This window comes from Pelodiscus sinensis, chromosome 4 (assembly GCF_052426305.1).
Source record: "Pelodiscus sinensis isolate ZL-2025 chromosome 4, ASM5242630v1, whole genome shotgun sequence".
Classification (NCBI taxonomy): Eukaryota; Metazoa; Chordata; order Testudines; family Trionychidae; genus Pelodiscus; species Pelodiscus sinensis.
The window spans coordinates 122925906-122948565 of record NC_143055.1 but is presented as its reverse complement, the minus strand read 5'-3'; the positions used below and the strand labels follow the sequence as shown (position 1 = coordinate 122948565).

Sequence of the window (22660 nt, the reverse complement as noted above, 5' to 3'; positions counted from 1 at the left end):
GGGAAAGAACTCAGTCTGGCACACGCTACCTATGCTGGATACTTTATAGATACTGAAGGGCAGAATGATGCATAGACTGAATACCATCATATTCTATGAAGGTTTCTATACTTCCCATCCTGCCTTCATGTACTGGATGCAGTGTGCATTGTTCATTTGTTTGGTATGCATAGGGGTTTTTCCTTGAAATTGTATAAGTGAAGGGAAAAGACAGATACTTGATCATAAACCATTCACAGAAAGAAAAGATCAGCACTCCAAATAGTGAAGAAAAAATAATTTTCAAGAAACTATCATATTTTCCCACATTTGAATCCTTGTTTTATGATAAGTTTTTGGTCTATAAAACCAGTTTCTCCTCTTTTTCTTCTCCCATTTACTCCTTTTTAAAAGGAAATAAAAAATCAAACCAACCAAAATGTTTTATTCTTGTTGGTAAAACAAAACAAGGGTGAAGTGTTTAACCTGGGAAAGGAGGGTAGAGGTAAGTGGGTGCACAGAACAGCTAAAGCATGCCTGAGATAGGGTTAGAGTTTTCATCTTTGTGGTAGTTTTCGTTCCTTCCAAGGAAAGTGTAACAAAATGGTGCCAACTAGGTGCAGAGAGAAAATGAAAGCAGTGAACAATCTTCATAGTCAGCATACAAAGTGGGGAGGAAAAGGGCTCCCATGGTATCTCAGCAAAGGCCTGAGCAGCAGGGCAGAGAACAATTTTTCCCACCACTGACTTCAGGGCCCTAGTGCTCCTCAGATTTGCTGATCTGTATTTTCTTTATTCAATATTTTCCAAATGTAAAATGTTTACCTATTTTAGCTTGTTCAACTGAAAGAGAAAAGCTCCTTACTCACTTTGAACCTGATCCATTGCCCATGAATGGGGATCTCTCTATTAACTTCTAGGACACTCAATCAACCCCGTTGAGGACTGCACACATTCTGAGCACCTCAGCAAATCTTTCACTTGATTACAAAAGTGCCCCAAACTTTGTCAAGATTCATATCAGCGTGAAACCACAAATACAACAGCAAACACATTAACAGTCCCATTCTTTGAGAGAATCACACAAAGCCTGAGCTCTTTTGGGAGGGCAGGGTAATAAAAAGAACCAAATATCTGGGTTAGGGAATGACAACATGCATGTTGATACTAATTAAGATTTTTGGAGGTACTCAGTTTATCATAATGCTAAGGTGCAGCATATTTAGCACTTACGTTCATTTCTCCTAATTACTACAGCATTAAAACCCACTTTGAGAATCCATTAATATTACCAACAATTTGTGTAATGAAATAGCTTACGGATGTGTTGTGAGCACACTTGTATTACTGCTTGAGTAAAGAAATCCACCTAAAAAAACAAACCATATCATTGTCTGCTGAAGGATGCTCAGCTATTTACTTCACATTCTACTGCCTTCTCCAACTTAAAATAAAACAGTTTTGAGCTTCTACTTTCACATTACATTTGTCATGGAAAAGATCTCTTCATCTAACAGGGAGATTGCTCTGGAAGCTTCTACAGTAGATTTCCTATTCTTCTTTTCAACCAGGACTGCCTACCATCTAGTGATAGTCTAGAATAATATTATAGAACAAGAACTATGTATTCAATAAAGTGTTCCCTTTAGCCCTCGTATAATGAGCTGTTTTTATAGGCTCCTATGTTATATGGTAGCCCTACCTGAAACCTGAAACCTAAAACCTGTCCAGGGACAGAAAGATACATACCACTGTAGGTTTTTCACAGCAGAGCCCTCTAGCTACTGCTAGGGGGGTACATGCAAGCAAAACAACAGAAAAATAGTTCAATTTCCTTCTCTTCCTCCATTTTCTTTCCACTAAAAATGAGCTCAAACTGATCTAGATGTTGTACACTCTAGCAGTGGGTTATTAGAGTCTGGGATTTTAGGTCAGCCTATTATACAGAGAGAAGCCATTCAGGAGATTCAAATCTGGATCTGGATCTTGAAATATCTAGGAATGTTTGGATTCCAGATTTGGCTTGGTCCCTTTTTCTTCTTTCCTCCTCACTAGAAGAGGTCTGAGATTCACAAGAGCTGGCTTTAGATTATTTCATCAACCCTAATGGTTCCCACATTGTTTTTTGGTCATAACAGCATTTTTGGAAGACATGTTAGTCAGAAAAGGCTTTTTTAGCTGTTCAGTGAGGCAAAGGATTTGTTGTTACTCTGCAATACCATGTTTCAATTCAATGCAAACTGCATCCCCCCAAGTACAATGAGTTACTGCAGTTTGATCATCATAATGAAAAATTCAGATCTAACATGACTTCGGTTTTTACATTCAAGATGTTCTTTACCTCTCCTAGTGCCCATAAATTGTAAAAGTAGCCCTTGCCCTTCATGTCACATTGTCTTTGCTATTAAGGTACAGCCCTACCATTCTCCTTGTAGCCCATTCCCAAGATGACCTCCGGAGCTCTATAATATCGTGTGACGACATATGGAGTCATCATGAAGCTGGTGCCTGCAGTTCTGGCCAGTCCAAAATCCAGAATCTTCAATGTGCAATCAGATTTTACCACAATATTACTTGGTTTTAAATCCTGCAAGAAAGACAAATGAAAACAGACATGTCTGCCATCTAGGAAGGTGATGCAATCTGGATCAATACTTCAGGTGAATCTCTAAACACTTTGCTGCTCTTTGCATGTGCAGTAATTCATGGAAGACAGTTTTTAGCATGTCTCTGAATCCTGTTATTGATCTGGCACCCCTACTGGAATGTGCACTGTACTGGTTCAGTCCAGGGCCTTCATGCAGCTTGCTACCATCAAAAGGATGTTGCTAAACTGGAGAAATTTCAGAGCAGTCAAGGAATGATTAAAGCATTAGAAAACATGTCTCTTACTGAAGGAACTCAATCTCTTTCACTTAACAAAGAGAAGACTGAGGGATGAGTTGATCACAGAACATCAAGTTCTTATATGAGCAATAAATACTTAATAGGCTCCTCAATTTAGCGCACAAAAATATAACAAGACTCAATGGCTAGAAGCTCAAGCTAGCTAAATTCTGACTGGAAAAAAGGCATTCATTTTTAATAGTGATGGTCATTAACCATTTAAATAATATTGATCCTGGTGGATTCTACATCAGTGATAATTTTTATATCACGATGTGTTAAAGATAAGTTGTAGTTCAAAAGTAATTATTTTGGGGAGTTCTATAGCCTATGTTACACAGGCAGTCAAAGTAGATGACCACCTTGGTCCCTTCTGGCCCAGGAGTATTTTCCTCTGGATAATGGAAGTATTCTGTTGTTGAATTAATGCCTCTAAAAGACTTACAGAATCAAGATGATGAAATATTTATTTTATTTTATGCTTTATTCTGAGCAGGACAATGCCCAATGTGCTCCAATAGCTGGAACCATCATAAACTGTATATGCAGCTCCATGTGGGTATTTTATTTACAAAAACAACCTGAAGCATTCTTTAATTGGTACACTATGGCAACTATAAATGCCAAACATATTACAGCCTCTATACACTGGCCGCGAGTTCTTGCGCAAGTAACTGATGTTCTAATGTATGAAATCAGTGCTTCTTGCGCAAGAACTCTGATGCTCCTGCTCAGGAATAAGCCCTCTTGTGCAACTGTTCTTGCGCAAGAGGCCAGTGTAGACAGGCAACGTGAATTTCTTGCGCAAGAAAGCCCTACGGTTAAAATGGCCATCAGAGCTTTCTTGCACAAGAGAGCGTCTACACTGGCATGGATGCTCTTGCGCAAAAGCACATCTCTAGTGCAAATGCACATGCCAGTGTAGATGCTCTCTTTGCAAAAGAGTTCTTGCGCAAGATCATGCCTGTGTAGGCGTAGCCCAGTATGTTTTAGGAACAAAAGTCTTTGTATTTTATGAAGTAACATTCAATCTGAAAATCTTGTCAGCAGTCTTTCCTTCCTTTCATTCAAGAGCCATAAAATTACTGGTGGGAGGAGGTTGAGCACAGGTTCCCAGGCTATTTTCATAGTATGGGCCACATCTTGAGAGACAGGTTGTCTCAGACATTTTCCCATGTATTCAGAGTCAGCTGGACCACCTCCCACCTTGTTCACAATTATATAGACTACGTAATCTACTACCAACAATTGCATAGGCCGTCTTCTCATTAATTTCTGTGGTAGCTACAGCAATTGCTTACATGGAAAAACAATATTAGGGGCACACTTAACTTATGTTTTATAGTCTTTTCATGCATTTAGGCAAATTAAAACAATGAGGAGAACCATTTACACGTGACTAGACAGTTCTGCGTGGGATTCCACCAAACGGTAAATGGACAACAGTTTATAATATTTCTGGGCTACATTAAGCTGTCAGCCTGCATATAATCAGCAGTAGTTTAAGAAGAAAATTCAGTTATTGCCACCTTCCCCAATAATCTTAATCACTTAGGTGTCGTACACCGCCTATGGCTCATTCCCTTGTTTTTGTTTGTTAAAGTGATGAATGTCCTCATTCCTTGTATACAACCATGCAGCTAAATTGCCAGAGATGAAGGCTAATGACAGATAAGTCTCAATATTTACATTGAGAACGCAGGGTATTGATGAAGGGGCTGAATCATAAAATTTGCAAAGTGCAGTCCCCTTACCCTGTGAATGATTCCTGCAGAGTGAAGGTGCTTGATCCCACACAGCATTTGGTAGAGCAGATAAGACATTCGTTCATGGTCTAATTCCATCTGAATCACCTGGCATAAATTAGCATCCATCAACTCCATTACTAGGTAACTAGATAGGAGAGTTAAGTCATACAGTTATTGCCTGCACAGCCTGGGAGCTTCCAGTATCTTTTGTACAATCATCAACATTTACTTCTCTCTCTTCACAATCTGTTTCTTTTTTATTTCCACTATGAAATGGTAATACAGATGGGGAAAAGATTTTGAACTGGCCATTCACCTGAGCCTCAGCATAGAACGCAGTAATACAAAACCCATTCTGTGATTTGTCTCTCCCTGCACCTGCTACACTGTCACCATTCTAAGAACTTCCCATTGGCATTCTTGAAATATCAAGGATTACCTGGCACATTCCACAGTACAGTGACTGTGTTCAGCATGGGCACACAAGACAGCAGGATATTCAAACATACTGACATCAGTATGAAAGGACCATGTGCACCAAACAGCAAACCTTTTCTTGGCTTTTAATCCTTATGAGAAATGGTGATCCCAATGGAACCAGAAGATTGCTCCCAGAGATCAACAGGCTGATGAAAGAGGTGGAGGGTGTAAATATATTACCACAATAAACTTGTTTGAAGTGTTTATAAAATTAGGTGATCTCATGAGACTTTAATGCGTATTAACTAATTTCACTGTACACTGTATTTTTGCTAAATAAGACTGAGTGATGGTTTTAATCAGATTTTAAACTCAGCCCTCCAAAAGGGTTAGTTAACACATTTAACTGGCCAGCTCTGTCCTTCAGTAGATATGGACCTAACCTGAGACACCAGATCTGAACTCCTTCAAATTTTGGGAAGACTCTAGACCTAGATTTATATCTGAGCTTTACGACTCAGACTCATCTGTAATCATATAATCAGATCACCAACTCTGCACCAGACTGTAGCAATGAAACTGTTGCAAAGGAACAGCAAAATGTGCAGACATGTGGACAGTACTTGCCTGACTCCAATCAAAGCTATTAACCTTTTTGTGAGTATTGATATTGCAATATGAAACAAGGACATACAGACTGAGAGGCAGAAGCAATTTAGCTGACAAAACAGCAACACTTATGACTATCTGAAAGTAAGGCAGTGTTGTCCATGCTGTTGTTCAGTGGAGCTTCTGTTAATTCTCCACACTTTGCCACTATTTCCCAAGGTAGAAAATTTTACACAAAGATTATCCCACAATAAATATGAAAGGGAAAAATATTCCTTTTAGAAGGAAATTATTTCATAGTGAATCACCACATTTTAATGCACTCCCACATATACCAGGGAGTTTATCCATCAACATTTCCTGAGCAAACCAATAACCAAGGAACAAAGTACATTTCCTTACAAATGCTCACAATCCTCAACCCTATCTGTCTGAAGAACAGCTATTAGTATGCTTTGCACAAATGTTCTATTCCAGCACTTAGATACAAGGTAATTGGTGCCTTATAAATGCCTAAAATAGACTGGCAGATAGTCTACATTTTCAAATCTAAAGCTTCATCTCCACAAGATAAATTCTCTAAAAGAACTCATCCATTTTATTAGTCTGGGATTTTTATCTTCACTATATAGCATCAGGACCCATCTCCCTGTAAAGCTTTAGGTTAATTACTGCCTTTGTTACTTACACATCCTGGAATTCCTCCAGAGATTTCTGTGGTGTGAAGACATTTAATAAACTGATAATCTGAAAAGCAGAGTAAGAAAGGGTGAGGTAGAAGATAAACATATACAGTTGATCACATTTTGAAGGACTTCTGTATTACATAGTATCGTCTGTTTCTCACTGTTCAGTTTGCACTGGCAGGTACTACTACAGTTGCTCGTGAGCAGCTGGCAAATTTTAAAACAATTTTTCAAAGCCCCATTATTTTTCAGGAAGCACTTGAAGGGGTGTGTGAGAGCAGTTGGTGATGAACAGCCACTAGCCACAATGCTAACGGAATTAGTCTTGTGAATTCTGGAGTTGCTGGTTCAAATTTCAGTCTCAATTCAAACAAATGTGTCAGTTCCGGGACAGTCACTGGCCATTATTGATATATTAAGGCTATGTCTGAGGGAAGAACACAAACACTAACACATGGCTTTCTATTCTGGGGACATTCCTTCATTTTTTTGAGACAGATGTTCTTTCATTACAATAATCTAATTCCCAGATGTCTTCCTCTAACACATATCTCACCTCTAATACCATTAACTCACAAACATCCCACTTTCCCCACCTCTAATATCATCAATTCACAGACACTTACCTTCCTTCCTTCCCCCCCTCCCTGCATCCCCCTCTTGTTCTGAAATGTATTTGTCCTTTTCATATGTGTTCATTTTTTTAATTGTATCCTTTGGTATATATGGTTGTGACTATTTTCTTCCACTATTTGATCTGAGGAAGTGGGTCTGGCCCACGAAAGCTCATCATCTAATAAACCATCTTGTTAGTCTTTAAAGTGCTACATTGTCCTGCATTTTGCCTCAGAATGGGAGAATCTCAGACTTTGTCTATACAACTATGCTGTTAAAAATCTGGCAATGTAAATGCTGTTTGTGGGTACATTTGCAGACAAAATACTTCTATCCCCATGACCAGGGTTTGTGCTGTTGACAGGAGAGCACTCCTGGGGTATGTCTAGACTGCATCCCTCTGTTGGCAGAGGGATGCAGATTAGGCAGGTTGACATTGCAAATGAGGCAGGGATTTAAATATCCCATGCCTAATTTGCATAAAAATGGCCACTGAGTTTTGTCGACTCAGCCCTTTGTTGGCAAAAAGCAGCAGTCTAGAGGAGGGATCTGTCGAGAAAGAAAGCCTTTTTCAACAGATCCTGTAAACCTCCTTGCAGGTGATAAATATCCCTGCAGACAAGCCATTCACACTGCCACTTAGGAGGGTAGGGATTTTTAAGCATCTGTGAACAACAGAAGTTGTAAACTTAAAAAACAACAAATAGTCTGGTGGCACTTTATAGACTAACAAAATATGTAGATGGTATCATGAGCTTTCGTGGGCATAGCCCACTTCTTCAGATGACCAGAGTGTTGAGTTTAGGACATTGAGACCCAAAACAAATAGGGGAGAAAGGAGAGGGGGGAAGGAAAAAAATGGAAAGGGGCGGAAAACAAGAGGCAGAGGGTATGTAAATATCAAAGGGAAAACCAAACAGGCAAAACTGGTAATCTATAAGCACCTAAAAAGTGGACAGTTAAAATATGCAGATAAGGATCATAGGATAGCAATTAGAGAGGAAAGAACTAACATAAGAATCTACACAGACAAAGAGCTGTTGGCACCTTCATTGTTTGTTTGGTTGATAATGTCCCAGCCATCCATTATCTCTATTGAGGCCATAGGTGTGAGAATTAAATTTGTGGTTGAATTGTAATTGCAACCCTTCTCTGTGTATTTGGCTTGTAAAATTGGTCTGTAACAAGACAGCCACTTGGAGATCTTTTAAAGTGTAACCAGGTAGATTGAAGTGTTGCCCAACAGGTTTCTGTATGTTCCCTTTATAGATAGCTAATTTGTGTCCATTGATTCTTTCCCGGAGGGATTGTCCAGTTTGTCCAATATATATAGCAGTTAGACATTGCTGGCATTTGATGGCATAGATCAAATTACTGGATGTGCAGCTAAATGAGCCTTTAATTTGGTAGCTTATATTGTTGGCTCCAGTAATAAATTCACTTGTATAGATATGTGGGTATAAGTGGCTCCTCTTGGCTGCAAAGGATGAAACGGAGCCAATGGGAGCCACAAGGCTCCATGGACATGGTGCCGGTACATAAATAAACAGGGGCAGCCAGTTACAGTGTTTCTGAGAGTGTTTCAGTGGTACACTTTCAGAAACACTGTGATAGGGTACCCATACCTCCCATAACCACAAGCCACACGGCACTGTATCAAACGTATTATTCCAATCACTGAATACAGATGTGGGAACTGCATGTGTACATCTTTATGATGGCTATTTCTTACAATGCAAAATAAAATGATTATACACAAGGCAAGGGGAAGTAAGAAGAATTAAGAATGACAGCAGATTTTTTTTGTCTTTGTTCATTTCTTCATGTTAATAAAAATAAGTATCATCTTGCTTCAGAGATTCTGGTTACACAGCATTAGTACGAACTATCCTAAGGGTTAGTAATAGAGTAATCAGTAATAGCTTCTCACATGATAGAAGAAATACATATCAGATTCCCATTGTGATCCATAGGCTCTTTACAGGAGTATCAATAAAGAGAAACTTCATAATGGCATCACAACCAAATACGCTAATATAGGGGCTAGATTGTGACTTCATGTAGAGCACTGAGCAAGGGGTGTGTGCTCACTGCACCTCCACAGAAGTAGCTCCTGGAAGTCAGCATGATTAAAAGATGCACCAGTGAATCCCAGTCCCTTTTTTGCTTCCTCCATGTTTTGTTCCTGGAAGGGTAGTAATTTACTTCTGGCCAATACCAGCAAACAGAGGATGAAGCCAAAGCTCCATCTATTTTTTGCCCACCTCCTTTGGAGAAGGAGCAAGGATGGAAGTAGCCATGCTTACTCCTATGTGTCAGGGCCAAAGTTAGGGTAGCCCTTATAGGGTTCTTACAGTGTGTAGTATGGGTCAGAAGCTAGCCCTTAAAACAGCAGAAGTCATAAGTTAAAGTATCTCATTACTGCATGAAAGGATGTGACTTTCCCCCTAACAAATCAACCATACAACACCCCCGATCCCCATAAGAAAACTTACATTTTTATGATTCACACACTTCATGAGGACCAGCTCCCTGTAAGCTCGTTTGGCATGTGTTTGATTCTGAAATGGTCGGCTGAGCTTCTTAATAGCCACATTTCTGTCAAGGACAGCATCATATGCAGCACTGCAGTGATTACAAATACAAGATTTATACATTCTAAATGGACATTCTTCAGTTTTAAGGATAACGGGGGTTTCTGGAAATTCCATTCAGGTACCTTCTGAATTAATCAGAACTACAGAGACAGGCATGGGAATAACAGGCATGGGAAATCCACACACATAGAGTGATCGAGATCTTGCAGCTGTGGAACACAGTACACACCATTTCTGATCATTAAGTTCAACAGCAGTGTAAGATTCATATTCAAAAGGTGTGAAAGGCCTATTAAAAATAAGAAGTCACAGTAAAAAGTGGATTTTACTATACACTAGGAAAACCCTAAGGAAGCAAAGAGATTCAGAAGTATCTCTCTATAAACAAGAGTCCTCATCCTTACTTGGAACAGTGGAAGATAAATAAGGATTAGAACAAACCTAAATTTTTGCTGACTTCAGTGCAAAGCACACCTCTTTATGACTGCATAAACATCATTTATAAGTACTATCAATTATTTTGTTACATTGAAGGGAAATTCAAAAATTACATTAATTATTTTGAGATTTACAACTGAGTGGATATAAGCAAGTCCTGGTGCATGTCCTCTACAAAAGGTATTAGAGATGGAATACCTAGCACAATAAACTAGTGTCATGGAGTCATCCTGAAACCAGCACATAACTTTCCCTCTCATATCTCCTTGTCTATGATTTTGCAAATCAAGTGTCACTTCCGAAATATTATCTGGGTGTATATTTGGTTGAGCATTTTATTCTTATGATAGTAAACTCAAAAAAGGGCTGTAGTTTTTCACTGATAAGAATGCTAATTAAACTTTCCATTCTCATGCCAAGCTAATGCTGAAAACAAGACAGTTTGATCTGAATAAGAAATTAGTAAGAAAGAAAGAATACATGCCAAGTTAAATTTTTGGGAAAGCATTATGTTGTTTGATTGTGCATGCAGACACTCAAAACATCACCACACTCTAATCCAGTGGTTTTCAAACTTTTTTTCTCATGACCCTGTGGACTCTGAGGATAAGAGCTTTGACATGTAGGAGGGGGCTCAAGTTTTGCAGGGGGTCCGGGCTAGGGCAGGAAGGGCTTAGCCTCAGCAGCTCCCGGTCAGAGGCTTCCTGTCTCTTCTGGAAATAGATCATGCTGCACCACAGAAGCAGACGGCAGCAAATACCCAGCCAACGGTAATGCAGAGCTAGTGCACAGAGCCCTTTGCATTCTCTTCCCCCCAACACCTAGGAAACGGACCTGTTGGAGGCCGCTTCTGGGGGTCAGTGCAGTCTGTGGTGCCAGGACAGGAATATAACTGCCTTAACGCCCCCCCCCCCACTGGTCACCTGATCACCCTGCAGCAACAAGACCCAGTGCCTGACATTCCATGACCCAGTACTAGGTCACGACCTGTAGTTTGAAAACCACTGCTCTATTCCATATGGGTATGTCTACACTATAGCACTAATTCGAATTAACTTAATTCGAATTAGTTAATTCGAACTAAGCTAATTCGAACTAGTGTATCTAGACCTAAAAACTAGTTCGAATTAGCATGTTGCTAATTCGAACTAGCATGTCCACATTGAGTGGACCCTGAACCAAAGTTAAGGCTGGCCGGAAGCAGTGCCGGCAGGGCATCAGGTTAGGAATTAGAGCGTGGAGCTGCTGTCTCAGGCTAGTCGAAGGCTGTGCTTAAAGGGACCCAACCCCCACCCCGGACAGACAGTTCTCAGGGTTCCCTGCTTGCTTGTCTAACTCAATGAGGGACAGCAAAGCAGTCCTGTCTTGGAGTGCCCTGAGTGCCCACAGTCGGCACATCACAGCACTTGGCCATCAGCCCAGCTGCACTTGCCGCAGGCTGCTCTCCGGGGGGAGGGCGGGGTCAATCGGGGGGCTGCAAGAGAGTTTCCACCCCGAGGAGCCCGCAGAGCCACCCCAGTCCTCCTCATCAGGGGCTCGTACCCCATTCCTCCCTCACATCCTTCCACTTACCCATCCCTAGCCCCCCTTCCTGATGTATGAAATATAGGACATGTGTGGTCAAAAACAGAAACTCTCTTTATTTAACAAAACTGGGGGAGACTAGGAAAAGGAGGTGGGAGAGGGGAGGGGGAAACCTGGGAGGAGGGAGCTGGAAGGGGGAAGCCAGGGGAACAAGGAGGAGGGGAAGTATCAAACTATGGTACACCATATCTTCAGTACTGTGTACAGATGTGATCTCCTCACCCCAGAAAAGATATTTTGGCCTTGGAAAGGGTTCAGAAAAGGGCAACTAAAATGATCAGGGGTTTGGAACAGGTCCCACATCAAGAGAGGCTAAAGAGACTGGGACTTTTCAGCTTAGAAAAGAGGAGACTGAGGGGGGATATGATAGAGGTCTATAAAAGCATGAGTGGTGTGGAGAGGGTGCATAAAAAAAAGTTCTTCATTAGTTCCTATAATAGAAGGACTAGAAGACACCAAAAGAAATGAATGGATAGCAGGCTTCAAACTATAACAGACAGTTCTTCACAAAGCAAATAGTCAACCTGTGGAACTCCTTGCTGCAGGAGGCTATGAAGGCTAGAACTATAACAGAGTTTAAAGAGAAGTTAGATAAATTCATGGAGGTTGGGTCCATGGAGTGCTATTAGCCAGGGGGTAGAAATGGTGTCCCTGGCCTCTGTTTGTGGAAGGCTGGAGATGGATGGCACGAGACAAATGGCTTGGTCATTGTCTTCGGTCCATCCCCTCCAGGGTCCCTAGTGTTGGCCGCTGTCGGCAGACAGGCTACTGGGCTAGATGGACCTTTGGTCTGACCCAGTACAGCCATTCTAAGCTCAGGGCTCAGGGTCGGGGGTCTCACTGGACGACCTTGATTTTCATGCAAACCTGCTCCTGGGTGGCCAGGCTGGCAGCTATCCTGCCCTAGACGGCCACTTTCCTGTGCCTAGTGCGGAGGTCGTGGATGAGGTCCACGATCTCCGCACTAGACCAGGTGGTCGCCCGCATCTTGCGGACCTGGGCAGGCTCCCAGGAGCCGCCAGCCTGGTCCCGGGAAGAGGCGGAGGGCTGGGTGGCAGTGGGTGGCTGGTTCGTGCCGTGCCAGGTATAGGGTCTGCTGGCTGGGTGCTGGCAGGCTTGCACCTGGCACGGGCACCGTAGCCAGACGAGTTTCCCTGGTGGTGCCCAGAGCGGCCACCAGGGAAAGCTGGGGAGGGCTAGCCTCCCACTAGTTCGAATTAAGTGGCTACACAGTACTTAATTCGAACTAGGAGTTAGTCCTCGTAGAATGAGGTTTACCTAGTTCGAATTAAGTTCGAACTAGCGGTTTGCCTGTGTAGCGCCTATCAAAGTTAATTCAAACTAACGTCTGTTAGTTCGAATTATCTTTGTAGTGTAGACATACCTAGAGTGATTTGGAAATGTCTATTTAAAATAAGGAAAGGAAAGAAAAAGTCCTGGTAAACAATCAATAGCAGCATGTTTGTAACATTGTGGGGTTTTTATTTTATCCATTCATTTGTTGTTAACTGAAACGTTCTGAGGAAATAAAAAAAAATACTAAAGATTTGAGTGCCTCAGTGTAAATTCCCACACAATACTGGTGGGTGGTTGTTGCTGGGGTTTGAGGCGTGGCCACATTGTGGGTGGCTGCTCTGGGGTCCAGGGCTGCGTGGCTCAGGCACTGGAGAGACGGAGGGGAGTAAACTGGGTAGCCCCCTCAGAAGGGCACTGGCAAAGTGTGCCCAACTGCACATTGATTATACACTTGATTGGCCAAACTCACAGTGAACATTGGTTGTTGTTGTTGGTAGTCATACATTCAGGTGTGTGTGGCATTTTACAGATACCTGCATCACAAGGAGGGGCCTTTGGAATGCCACATATGTGCAGGGCTTGCAAACATGGATCAGATGGCTGCGTATTAATTTTCTTTTTATCTGACTTAATATTAAATTAAATATTTAAAATCATGCACCTTGTTAATTATCCCTTGTTTTAGTATTTTTTCTTCCATAACATTTATGTTAGTTAGTTAGTTAGTGCCACGGTGGCATATGACCTCAATATTGGTGCACAAGACAAAACTCACTCACTCATGGATGAAAAAAATCTTAGAGGGAACACTAGTGCAGAGGAGCACATGGATCGGACAGAGACATCTCTTAGGGGAAGATGTAGGGATAACATATTAATGTATTGAAAATGATTCCCCCAAATGGAAGTGACTCCCCATAATTTGTTCCCCACAACTTAAAGTGTTTAGATTTATTATTAATTCTTCTTCTTATTATTAGTTAAGTTTGTTAAATGTTTAGATTTATTATTATTATTGCCCCTTTAGAATATAATGTATTAGGTCATGTAACTTAGAAATGTTAAGAATATAATCCTATGTAGCCAGAAACAGCCCCCCCCCCCTCTCCCCCGTGTCCCAGGGCATGCTCAAGCTTGTACAAGGGGCTGCTTGAAACTGACATTGCAGAGATACATTGTAACAATGCATTGTCAAGCTACTAACTCTGCTATGGGAGCCAAGCCCTGTAATTGACTTAAGGGCATTGTTACATAATTTATGCCCCTTCCCTTCAAAGCAATTGTAACTTTATTCAGCACTCAGAGAATGTTTTAAGCAATACCACCCAGAAACTTTTTGTAACTACAACTCTGATATATGTAAAGTTATTATTATACAAAAATATTGTATGGGAAACATTAAAAAAGGAATGTATGTAAGAGAGAGAGTGCTTGGATGATGAATGAATGGTTCTGAGAGGTGCCAGCCTGAGAATACAGCAACAAAGGGCTGAAGAAGGCGTCAGGTGCCAGTGCAACCAAAAGGTATCAAGTGGAAAAAACCAAGTACTGGAGGTCCACCCGATGAGATCACTGATGAGCACCTGGCAGCCACCCTGAAGACATCAGCATGATGCAGCAATTTCCATAGACTGGCATAGGAAAAAACTCCTATAAGAACTGGACTAAAATACTATGGAATTAGAGTCCAAGGTTCTGCTGCCAGCCCACCAGGAGCTTCAGATGTGCATCTGATCAGGACTTCGCTCCCAACTACCATCACTTGTGTACAGAATACCTGGCCAGTATTCTGTCACAAGCAACTTCCAGGCTGGTAACTATACACAGAACTTGAATGAATGGATGTATGAATGAATGTTTTTAATATACATAAATAAAAGTGTATAAGGGTTAAGTAGTGATAGGAATAAGTAGTTAAACGTTGTTTGCTTCTATCTTTTCTTTATTTTTTTATTATTATCTTTTCAATAAATGTGGCTTTTTGCCTTCTCCTCCTCATAAGATCCTGCTTGCTTTTATTGGTACAACAAAGATCTATTACTAGGGATGATCTATGCTCTAGTAAAGAGAAGAGGATGGAATATGATAAAGTATGGGTAAGATCAGATGATAGACTCTTTCATTTGATTGTTTATAGGGTCCAAGTCCTCAAACACCTCTTCTACTTGAACCTCCAAGTTTCCCGCCAATTGGCAGAGTGGTCTTGATGTGCAAATGGTATGAACAGGGACATTGGCTGGCTCACACGCTACCTTCCACATCCTAATGACTTAACCAAACAAACTAACAATAGAGGTGCTAGTTGTTCTTATCAGCCTCTTGTAACTATTTGAACCATCTACTCGCTGTCTCTCTTTTTTTTCCCCTCCCCTCCTGCCCCCTCCCTTCCCTTATTTATTCTTGGATCTGGACTTCTAATACTCCAGTTATCTGAAGAAGTGGATTGTGGCCACGAAAGCTTATGATACCATCTACATGTTTTCTTAGTCTTTAAGGTGCTACTAGACTATTTGTTGTTTTTTAAGTTTTTCCTAGCATCCATGGCAGGCATAGAGGGCACGGGGTTGGCTAGTACCTCATCTGGCAAGGAAGACAAGGACCTGTGGTGGTGGGGCAACTGCTACCAAGGACTAGGCTTGCGCACTCTCGCCCTCCACAGGTGGTCTCTATCTGGCAAGGAAGACAAGGACTCTCTCTGAGGGAGAGGTTCACTCTGTAGCTCCATCGCCTGTGGTGGCGGGGCAACTGTTACCCAGGGCTGGGTCTGCACATCCTTGCCCTTCACAGGTGGTCTCGTCACTTCCTTGGAGGAAGACGGGGATGCCTCCGAGGCTGTGGCCCTGGTCAGAGGAATAGCCGAGGGAGTGTCCCTCAAAAGGGCAGTCACCAAGGAGTGACTGGAAGGAGGTGGGCCCTGGGCCTAAAGATATGGCCAAGGAGTCCAAAAAGGCCACTGCTGTTGGGGTTGCCATTGAGGTGGCCAAGACTGTTGAATGGCTGGGCCGAGAATGGTGCCTCAACCTGGATGTGTAAGAAGAGAGCCTGGAATGCAGAGTCAGACAAGTAGTCCAATACAGACCAAAGCGGTGCTGATGACAATGCCGGAGAGCGATGAGACGAACTATGTCTGGCCATTGCTGCAGGCTTCCCTCTATGGATTGGTGTTGGCAGTGCCAACAGTGGCTCTGGTAGTGGCATGAGATGCGGGTACAGACCCTGCACCAGTGGCACCGAAGGGTAGGTTGGCCCCATAATGGCCGGTATTGGGACCGCCGACATCACCGGAGCCTGCAGTACCATAAGGAGTGTTGCTGATGAGGTAGTTGGTGCCTGGGTTTCTGCATGGGTCAGTGCCAGAGGTGGTGCAAGTAACAGTAGGAGGGGCTCCTGTTGCCGCATCATCGATGCTGGTACTGGGCTTGGAGCATGCGTTGATGCCACCGACCGTGGTTACACTGCCAGCTGAGCTGGTTCCGGTGCTGATAGTGGTCCCGGTGATGAAGTGAGTGCTATGAGCTCACATGCCGCATCGAACGCCTCCAGAGTCGATGGCTGCTGGACCTCTTCTATTCACCCATCCAGTGCCGGGCTCTCTCTGCGCATCAAGCTGAACCAGAGCCTATGTGCCACGGGCGCCTTTGGGTGCCCTGTCATGGCCACGTGCCCATCTCTGTGGTGCACTTTATGGCCATGATTTGTAAGGGACTCTGTTGCCTCTTCCTACTTGGTGCTGGGGACTGTGACCAGTGCCTTGATGCCGAAGAAGGCTCTTTCAAGGAGGCCAGTGCTCTGCGCACACTCAGTGCTGCTTCTGGTGCTGCTGCTGGAAGCGCAGACTCCATTAAGATGAGCTTCGGTGGGAATCATGTTTCTGCTTCATTCTTGGCTTGAAGTTCCTGCAGATCTGTCAGCTGTTTGCATGATGGCCATCTTTTAAGCACTTCAGACAGGACAGAGTCATGCAGATCACCACAGGGCACGGGTTTAGAGCACTTCACACATGCCTTAAAGCCATGCGGCCCAGGCATTCCCTCCCCAGGAGGGGAGGGATAAGAGGGGGAATCTCTCCTGACAAGAACAGTTTACACTACTTAACTAAACTAACTGCATCTACTTAAACTGTACTTACACGCTAAGAGATAGACTGAGTAGCCAAGTGCTCCAACTACCATCACGGGCGTTAAAAAGGAACTGAGTGCGGGGAGGGCCAGCAGGGGTATCTGCACTGATATGCTGGTGGGCTCTCTGGCTGGCTTGACAGATACGGCTAAGGGGAAAAGCTCCAGAATCCATGCGTGCAGACTTAACTGGAATGGACATGAGCAAGCACTCAAAGCTGTAATCCCACTGCATTTCAACCAGTTTTTCAACACTGTGCATTATAGACTTGCCCTATCTGCTACTATAGTGCCTTTGGAAAAACAATATTAACAGGTGAGCCCCAAAGGACCAAAATAAGATTCCTTCTTCGCTTTTACAAGGAGAAGTGCTGTAACTAGGGATGTTAAATTTTGATTAATCAGCTAATCGAGCAGTTGATGACTACTCCATTAGTTGAAAAGGGGGCACTCGCTATCCCCTCTGCACCTCTCCCTTTTGAAATGTACAAGAGCTGCCTGTGCCTCCTGTATATTTCAAAAGGAGAGGAGCAGCAGTAGAACCAGCATGAGCGGGAATGTTTAAATCCTTGCTCGTGCTGTTTCCCCGCTGTGCCTCTGCAACCCCTTTCCCTCTGCAGAGACAGTACTGGGGGGAACCCGCTTTTAAGCAAGTTCCCCCCAGCACTGGCTCCTACTCCCCCCACTTTCTGCCACTCTGATAGAGGCAGCAAGGGGAGGAGGGGGGGAAGTGGCTAGTCGAGTTCCTACTTGAGTACCTGATAAGCAAATGCTTATCGAGTAGTCCACTAGTTGCTTACATCCCTAGTTGTAACAGCTTCTTAGGAGCTCTGTTCTGAGTCACCCATCTAGTTTTCAACTTCAAAACATAGGGCCAGATCCTTCATGGAGTTAATACAAGTCAAGGAGGTTTACAGGATCTGTCAAAAAAGGCTTTCTTTCTCGACAGATCCCCCTCTAGACTACCGCTTTTTGCAGACAAAGTGCTGAGTCGGCAAAAACGGCAGCCATTTTTATGCAAATTAAGCACAGGATATTTAAATCCCTGCTTCATTTGCAATGTCGACCTGCCTAATCTGCATCCCTCTGCTGACAGAGGGATGCAGTCTAGACCTACCCACAGATCTCTCTCAATAGCTAGGAATCCATGAATGAGGATGAAAGATATGAAAGACTGAAAAAAGAATATTTAACAAAAAACTCCAAAAATATCTGTTATCATTACAACAGATATCTATGTGCCCCTTTATTTTTACATGGCACTTTACAAAACATAGGAGCAGATCCCAATCTGATTTACTCAGGTGTCAATCTCAAATTTGTTTAAGCAAAGATGTCAAAGGATTTACACCTGTGAAACTGATTGATATCTGGCCCCAAAACAAGATATCACCCTGCTTTATTCTTCCTTCCTTCAACAGCAGCCAGCTCCAACCCTGGGGCAGCTGGTGTTCACTTATACATCTTTAACATTCTACAAGAAGTACCTTAGCATAAAATAACAATGTAGAGAAAGTATCATTTAAAATTTCATTCTGGAGTTTTGTCCAAGTATTTAGTCACTTCCTACAAGGCAACCTTTTCAGCACTGCAACAACTTTACCAGACTATTCAGTCCTTTGCTAACTAGAGAGCATTTCTGAACAGAGATGAAATTAAGCAAATGCTTCAGTGCTTTGCTAAATTGTGCCATACTCTGTGAAGACTATATAAAAAGTTAGAAAAGATAAAGCTGAATATACATGGTCCTTTCCTGAAGAAATCATTATATAAAAATATGATATTCAATGGAGAACTTGCAGCAATACAATATGAACAGATAGCTACAGTCTTCTTAACCCAACCCTTGAACATGAAGTTACTGATGGGCAGGCAAAAAATATCTACTGCACCATATACAGTACCTCATAATGAAATGGTCACATGTCTTGTGCTAACTGTCAGACTCAGACCTCTGATTTTTTGCTCGATGATTTGCCAATAATTTTGCCTCCAGGACATGTAGCCATTAATATTAATAAAGCAAAAAATGAACTGTTTTATTCTGTAGTTCTAGACCAATCTTATAGCTGCTGAGTTAGGTCCACAGTTCTCTCTACATCAAGTTTATATTTTTGAGTAACAGTGTCATTCCCTCTCCAGCACCTGTACACAAGGTAAAAAGGCTAGAGCAGCATAAAAGTGTCTGCATCCTGCTGGATGTGGGTTCCCCGGCACAGGAAATGTAGAAGACATTCACAAGACAACTGTCCAAGGAACCACTTTCAAGCCCCAGTGCATAAGGCACGGTGGGACAGAGGTATATCATGCAGCTCTGCAGAGATTCCTAGACAGCTCTGAAGGGAGTCTCAGTTACACAGTGAAGCATCAGGAGGGCACAAAGGTGGTTTAGAGCCACAAGTCTCCTCATCTCCTTTCCTCGCCTCCAAGACGCTTCACAGGTCAACCTTGCCTACAGAAACAGATATTTCTGTTTGCTCCCCTGTCCATTTCAGACAAGTTCATTTTCTAAAGTCGCACCTTGATGCTGTCTTTCTCTCCTACTTCTTCCATGACTTTGACCCTTCTTCCCTTCTATTGTCTATGCCTGGATCCTCCTTCCTCCTCCAAGCACCCTCTCCTTCAATTTCCATTTTTTCTTTTAAAATCCACTTTTCTCTTTTGCCTTTTTCTGTTCTGAAATGTCATCTGATCTTTCAGGCTGCATACTCAACCACTTGTTTCATATGTTTTTAAATTTGTTGTAAATTTCAATCCTCCTCTCCCTTCTTTTCCTCTCCCTTTTTTGCCATCATATTTCCTGTGTTAATTTAATTTAGTATGTAAGGTCTCTGGGAGAAGGACAACTTCCTTTCACTTTCTGTAAACCACAGTACAAACATATATAATCTAATATATAAATATTCAATAATAAATAAACAATAGTCTGACATTGAAAATCAAGTGACAAAAGCCACATTTCTTTTATCATTTACTAGTATTGATTTTTCCATTTCTTATTCAATTGCTTTTTTTTAAATTTTGCTGTTTGTCTATTTCTCTGCTCCTTTCTCTTCTATATGATTACAGTTATAATCCTACTGCTATCGAGACCCTGACGTGCTTAACAAGAACTGGCACTGGAATTCTAGCAAGAGGAAATAGAAGTTCTTGGAATGGCTAATCTAATGGCAAATGAACAACAATCAAGAGAACAGCTATAATGCTATCCCTAACTCAGGAAGTATTCCCTTCATTGAACTACAAAAGTAAATAATAGCAGATGTCCCCCAAAGCTGAGATTTGCCCCTTGGATAAAAAAAAATCTAAACTTACTACTTATGTATTGGACAATTCACATGACTTAGACTGGCTTCCTGCTAGGAATATACAGAATGATAGTAAGCAATCTGTGCCTAACTGCCCATGCCAGTACAGCATTCAGACCTGTTAAACAGCTGTACATTTGAGTGGGCAGACTAACTGTGATGAAAAAGTAAGAGTAGCCAGAATTACTGGAAAGGAAAGTCTGACCTGAAGAGCTTTTAGCTTTAGGTTAGAGTGAAATCCTAATGCATCAAAGCCGACAATCTTAAAAATCTTGTTCATTTCAATGAGGCCTGGATTTCACCCATGGGATGCAGGAGCAAGTTTGAGTTCAATTGGGGAATCAGTGAGATTTGTGGACAACAGCCAGACTTGAACCCAGCCTCATCTTGAACCCAAACTTGTCTGCTACTCAACTATAAAGAGAAAACAACGGTGACTTCAGAAAGGAGAATCAAAGGACCATTTAAAAACCTGCCGAGATGGACAGATGTGGGGAATGAGAGAGCAAAAGGGGAAAGCCAGAAACTTTGGAGATCAATGACAGAAGTTGAACTGATTTAACTAAGTGAGTTCGGAAATGGACTTAATTAAATTAAAACTGGATAGCATGCACATTCTCAAACCAGCTTGGGCGTGCCTTACACTTATACAGTTTACATCTGTAAGAAATCAATTTAAGCTAAATCAGTATAAGACAGCCTTATAGCAATGTAAATATCCAGACTAGGGGGCTGTACATAATTAGTTTATAAACCCATTAGTTAAACGGAATTTTTAGACAAGGGTTCAGAGAGGAAATGAGAGCACAACTACTGTTGGGAGCCATACCAGTTCCTTAGAAAGAGGGAAACCAAATGTGAAAATGCCAGTGAGCAAGCACACAAGGAGGACATGTTTCACTGAAGGAGGTTTTATTACATCTTGTCATGGTCACAGAATCTGAATGCTCTCTCAGATTTCTGTCTACTGCCAAAGGAATAGGAAATATGAGAAGATAAATATGAAATATGTGGCAACCTCCTTTGTACCAGAAGCCTGTGCATCTCAAGCAGCAAAAGGGCATTATAAAAATGTGAAGAATAATTTTCTGTCAAATAATTAAATGTCAGCTCATCTTTTTTATTGCTCTAAGTTTTAAAGGGAAAAAAAGACACTAACAATAACTCTTGCTCAAACTTCATGTATTTCAAGACCCCATTAAATTTAAAAATGAGTCTTCATCCCCTCTCAGGTGTCTCCATACAGTATAGGTAGCTCCACATTTATCTTTTCAGCTTTCTTTTCCCCACTATTTCAAGATATTAATAAAGGGAAGAAGTTACAAGAAGCTAAAGCAGAGGCTGAATAAAAGTGCTTTAAGCAGACCACAAAGCCCATTCTGGAGCTTCCTTTCCCCTCTACTTTGCACAAGACCTTAATGTTGTGGCAACATATCCTTTAAGGGTACGTGTACAGTACAAAATTAGGTTAAATGTATTAAGGTTGATATTTTAGCACTTGATTTTGCAAGGATGAATGTGCATGTCCTCACTGTGTGCATGAGGTTGATGGAGTGCGTCACCAATAGGAGGTCTACCTTCAACTTTGACACTGATGCACTTTGGATACCACTTTCACAGTTCCTGCCACCCCTTTGCATCCTGGCTTAGGCTCCCAGTACCCATGGAACAAAAACATTGCAGCAGATGGTTCTAGGTACATGTCGCCATTATCTCATAAGCAATGCAAATAATTTTTTCACTCCCTTTTTTCCCTGATTATCCATATAGATGCCATAGCACAGCAAGCATGGACCGTACTCAGCTGCAAACTGCTGTGGCAAGCATTGCAAACACATCAAACATGCTGCAGTTTGTCCAGAGCCTAGCTAGGAGCCACTGGTGTGACAAAGAATGTGAGGAGGCCTCGAACTCATACATGCATGAAACCACTGAGTGGAGTAATTGGCATATGCTTACAGCAGTCAATCCTGTTGACAGAGTAGAATGCTGATTCTGGTGCTGTGAAACAAGCACAGACTGGTGATACTGCATAGTTATGCAGCAATGATGACCAGTAGCTGCAAAACTTTCACATGCGTAAAGTTACTTTTGTGAAAATTTGTGAATTGCTTTGCCTCTCCTTGAAGCACAGCAAAACCAGAATGAAACCCACTCTGACAGCTGAGAAGCAAGTAGCAATAGCTCAGAGGAAGCTTGCAATGCCAGACAGCTGTCGGTCATCTGGGAATCAATTCAGAGTAGAGAAATCTACAGTGGGGTCTGCTGTGATCCAAGCAGCCAGAGCAATCATTACTCTTCTGCTAGGAAGAATAGTGACTTCAAATAATGTGGACATAATGGATGGCTTTGCCATGATGGGGTTCTCTAACTGTG

The 22660-nt window shown here is 42.1% G+C and overlaps 1 protein-coding gene across 4 annotated transcripts in view; it reads right to left on the bottom strand.

The window, feature by feature from the left end:
• MAPK10 (mitogen-activated protein kinase 10) overlaps positions 1-22660 on the bottom strand; it is a 231352-nt gene that overhangs the window by 58039 nt on the left and 150653 nt on the right. For all 4 annotated transcript variants that reach the window (XM_006115344.5, XM_006115340.5, XM_006115341.5 and 1 more), the window contains exons 5-8: positions 9439-9568; positions 6331-6389; positions 4620-4758; positions 2401-2566 (exon numbers count right to left, since the gene is read on the bottom strand). In XM_006115344.5, coding sequence (XP_006115406.1) covers positions 2401-2566; positions 4620-4758; positions 6331-6389; positions 9439-9568 — 494 coding nt within the window. The remainder of the gene's footprint in view (positions 1-2400; positions 2567-4619; positions 4759-6330; positions 6390-9438; positions 9569-22660) is intronic.